The sequence below is a fragment of the Monopterus albus genome, unplaced genomic scaffold, assembly GCF_001952655.1.
Source record: "Monopterus albus unplaced genomic scaffold, M_albus_1.0 scaffold3.1, whole genome shotgun sequence".
Classification (NCBI taxonomy): domain Eukaryota; kingdom Metazoa; phylum Chordata; class Actinopteri; order Synbranchiformes; family Synbranchidae; genus Monopterus; species Monopterus albus.
This window is the reverse complement of record NW_018127883.1, coordinates 3,669,522-3,674,138: the sequence shown is the minus strand read 5'-3', so window position 1 is coordinate 3,674,138 and position 4,617 is coordinate 3,669,522. Positions and strand designations below refer to the sequence as shown.

Genomic DNA, 4,617 nt, shown 5'->3' with positions numbered 1-4,617 from the left:
CACACACACACACACACACTTGTAGCTTGCATGCTCATTCAACCCCTCTCTCCATCCTCTTTCTCCTTTCATCTCCTTTTCCCCTGTCCTCTTTCATCCCCCCCACCTCCCTCCCTCTCTTGCTGACCTTCACTACACTGCTCTGATCAATACCCCTCTCTTCCTCGCCTCCCGCCTCTTGAATGTTAAAACAGGAAATCAAAGGGTGACGTTCCACCTTGAGTGGAAATCAAAGGTGCATGGGTGCTTTTCAGCCCTGTGCCACAGGGCAGGCCAGTGCTCAGCAGACGAGAGCAGGGGAAAGAGCAGCAGAGAACAACAAAGCGTGGCATCGAAAGGCACAGAGTGACACGAGCGGCGAGCATTTACTGCAGGACCAAGGCAGATTAAAATAAGAAGGGACAGAGTAGACACGTGTTCTGATAACTAAATGTATAAACCGGATACTGTGACGGCATAGTAGATTAACAGAATCAAAGACGAAGTTTGGTGTAATTACAGCCTATTTGATAAAATGCTAATGGGACATCTTGATCTCACAGCAGCTGCTCGTTAGTGTTTCCAAGGGTGGAAACGTTACCTCCACCTCCCTGATGGTAAATTACATTTTCACTTTTCTCTTTAATTTTACTGATGAAGAGAAACATTTTCACAATGAGTTTTCCAGCTATTCTCCACAGTACTGTAGTTTCACAGTCTATCATCGCAACAAAGCAAATTCTTTCAGGAAGTTTGTACAGACAGAAAACCCAGAAGCCCCCTTCTGGCTTTTTATCATGAAGCCGATTTCATTCTAAATAAAACATGGCTGAAATAAGGCCAAACATATTTGTTAATGTATTATCTGTTTACAATGACAAAAATGTTTCAATATTTAAGAAGTAAATGTAAAATTGGTGCAAAACCTTCACAAAAAATGAAAAAGTCCTTACATCCAAATGAGATAATAATGTCCCCAATTTGTTAAACTGACAAAAGTTTAAATAAAATTTGGATCCTGATCTATGTAATGAATCACAGCTATTAGTCCTTGTTTTCTTGGTGAAACAGTCGTCTTGATGACTGAATAAGCAGGTTTAAAAAAAGGGGAAAACTCACGTGAACATGTGACGTTTCTGCAGACAGTAATGAGCCATCACCTCTTCAGATGGCCACACACCTACGTCAGAGAGAGACCAAGACAAAGTCAGTCACTTCTCCACATCTCAGCAACAGATCTTTATTTGCAAGCATTTATCTTTAGTGTCATCTCTACTGTGGCAAGGTACTTTGATCCCAGTGTGTACACATCACGACACATTAATATTGATATTAAGCCCAAATAAGAAACACTGAATTGATCATTGAATCATAATTGGATGCATTGTGTTTTCCAGTCTGTGTTCATTTGCCTGTGGTTTCCATTTTGCCTGTGATCTAAGGCTTCTCTGTCTGTTTGTCAGTCTGTCTGTCCTAAATCCTTCCAAAACACTCTCTCACTAGGCACTGTGTATGCAAGTGTGTGTGTGCATGTGTGACAGAGGGTCCGGTGGGTGATAATCACAGCGTGCAGGCCTGTCTGGCTTATCACCTACTGTCAGCCCTTCTCCTTCTGCCGTGCATGTAACACATACACACACTTGCATGCTTGGTGCTGTTTTCCCTTTCTCTCACCACACACACACACACACACACACACACACACACACACGTGCGCTTAAATGCACCCACAGACAAACACACACATCTTGGCAGGAGAAGAAGTAAACATTTTCATTTGAATAAAACTTCAGCTTTTTGCTTCTGGCTTTGAACAAGAAGGTTCGGCCAGGCGGCGCCTGTGTGTTTGTGTGTGAATGCATCTGTGTTTTTATGTGTGTGTTTATACGAAGGAGCTTTTGAGAAAAGAGAATGAGGCAATACAGAATGAGCTGCAGAAAGCAAGCATGGGAGGGAGACAGAAAATGAGCAAGGTTACGAGAGAGGAGGGAGGGTGTGTTGGAGGAGGAGAGAGAAAAGGTGGTAGTCCATATAATAAGCGGCTTACAGGCGGTCTCTCTTCACCTCATGGGGCAGACATCACTGCTCTCTCCCTCTCCCTCCTTGGGTCTATCTCTCTCGCTCACTCTCTCTCTTTCTTCTCGCTCCGGTCCGCCAAGATTAGCCCAAGCAAGCAGGATTTAATAATGCCTATTGATAAAATGTCCAACTATTCCTTTTTCCCATTAGAAAAAAAAAAACATTTCTACGTCTTGACAGAAAACACACACACATACACACACTTAAATACAATAACAGTCAGAGTAGCTTCAGTCTGTGCTTAGAGAGTGTCAAGACATATAACGGTTAAAAAAAAAAAACAGTGACATTTTAAATTTCATGTTATTTGCCTTCAGTCTGAAACTTGTCACCCAGTGCAGAAAACTTTCTACTGTCAAGTGGCACATCGACCAGTGTGACACTGTAGAGCAGTCTCGCGTTGTGTTGTTTGTTGTTGTTGTGCATATGTGTTTTTTCGTTTATCTGATATTTCGTGAATTTGGATTCTTTATAGTCTCAGTGTCTTTAAAGGATAAGACTGGCATTGTTCTATTTTTTCATTGCCAATAAATCCCCACTAAAAGTTAAAACCCAGCAATGCTTCAGTCCTTCTCTCGGTATGTTCTGATTTCCCTACCTTGCCTGTGGCTCAAAGCCCCAAGCTTATTCATTTGTACTGAAAACCTAAAGCTCTAAAAATGGGTCAAATCATTTTCTAAAGCAGCTGGGCAAGTTTCAACATACACCACTCATAAAGGAGTAAATGGCGCACTCCTCGAAGACTGTACTGTAAAATGTCTCTCAGTGCAATGGTTCATTGTAGGTGTTGATCTTTGCAAAGGACTTGGTGACATCAAGGACAACATAAATCATCACCAGCCTTATTCTTTAAAGACACTAAAGCTGGACAATGAACCGCATCTATTAAACTAGCAACACTGGGAATCTAACAACCAAAAGATGAACCCAAAGTTCAGTTCAGAATTTTTAACTAGGCGCACTGCTATTAATCCACATGCACTTACAAAAAGCAAGCCAGCCAAGAAATATCATGTACTGACATAAAACAGATATTATCTTTTTCAAAACAGTATATAGTGCTACAGATTTTAGATACTGTTGTGAAGTCCTGTCATTAAGTGGAATTTGGTATTGAATTGAAACTGCTGGTACATACAGTAGTATGGATATGTGGATATTTGCTGCCTATATTCCAGACGGGAACAAAGGTATATACAGCCCTCCCCTTTTGATTGTGTGTTCACATGAAATGTAATGGTGTCCCAACACAAACCTTTGCCCAGTGAAATGACACTTTGGCCTCTTCCCCTTCTACGCACACAGATATGTGACGCCATGATGCTTGGCATTAAGGGCCACCCGAAACATCTCGAAGTGGAAGAGGAAAGTGTCAGTGTCCTTTCGGGGAAACATCTCGAAGTGGAAGAGGAAAGTTTCAGTGTGTCCTTTCGAAAGTGCCAACACATCCCTTGAGGGATTACACAACTGTATGTTTTAAACCAGGATGCTCCAAGGTATCTCTGACTATAATACCAATACAATATTGTAATAGATCCAATTGTGCTCAAGAGTTTAGTCCAGTGAGAGTAATGTAAAGGGCTAAATGTGGCATGGCTTTGTGTTTTCATACACTGTCTACTGAGGACCTCTTTCAGTCCACTAACTAGTGCCCTCATTCTCAGATTAACTTTCTTTCACAGCAAGTTATAGGTGCCTGTGTGTGAACACAGAGACAGCAAGACAGACAGCACGAAGAAATACAGCTTTGTAAAGCATATGTGAATCTGCTGGTTAATCCCAAACTCCAATAACATTAATAGCCCAGGGTGATAGGAGCTGTGTGTGTGTGTGTGTGTGTGTGGGTGGGTGTTTTTGTGTGCGTACATGCATGTGTGATATGTATGTGGTCCTTGTTTGTGTGTGTGTGTGTGCCTCCCAGATGGAGGTGGATTGTAGGAAATGAATGGATCAGGAGTAAAGAGCAGATTACTTTTCCTGAGGATAATGAAATTATTTCTCACGTCCAATTACTAGATGAGGAAAGGAAGCATTGTGTGTGTATGTGCGTGTTTCAGCTTAACACTGTTATCAGTCCAAAGCTCTAAACCTTGTCAGTGGTGTTAGCCCGAAAACAATATGTGTGGGTTATTCAGGTTATGTGCTAGAAACATTAACTTGCCCCTCACGCCTTATTGACTAAAGCCAGTGAGACATACAAGAAGTTGTGTTTCTGAAAATACCAGGACTGGGCCACAGTGGTAGCAGGTTAAGAGAGGTAACCCAGTAACTATAGGGCATCCTTATCTCCACCCATGTCCTCCTGGTGTTCCCAGGCCAGGGATCAGACAGCAGGGACGGAATAAGCTAAAGAGCTATTTGGGGAAGAACAACCTTAAAATAAGTCACTAGCTAACCCAAGCAAAGCTAACAGTACTTGAGACAAGGCTGCTGCTCTGTTCTAACTAACTAACTAACTAACCAACCCTAAACAGAACCTGAACACTTGCATTTAAAAGGTAACAGGATCTACTTCCTGAGCTTGTGCTGAAAGCGATACTGGTTGCTGCTTTTCTGATG

General features: G+C 42.0%; 1 protein-coding gene across 3 annotated transcripts in view; it reads right to left on the bottom strand.

The window, feature by feature from the left end:
• Positions 1-4,617, bottom strand: part of camkmt (calmodulin-lysine N-methyltransferase) — a 104,055-nt gene that overhangs the window by 41,882 nt on the left and 57,556 nt on the right. For all 3 annotated transcript variants that reach the window (XM_020601527.1, XM_020601522.1, XM_020601534.1), the window contains exon 5: positions 1,099-1,159. In XM_020601527.1, coding sequence (XP_020457183.1) covers positions 1,099-1,159 — 61 coding nt within the window. The remainder of the gene's footprint in view (positions 1-1,098; positions 1,160-4,617) is intronic.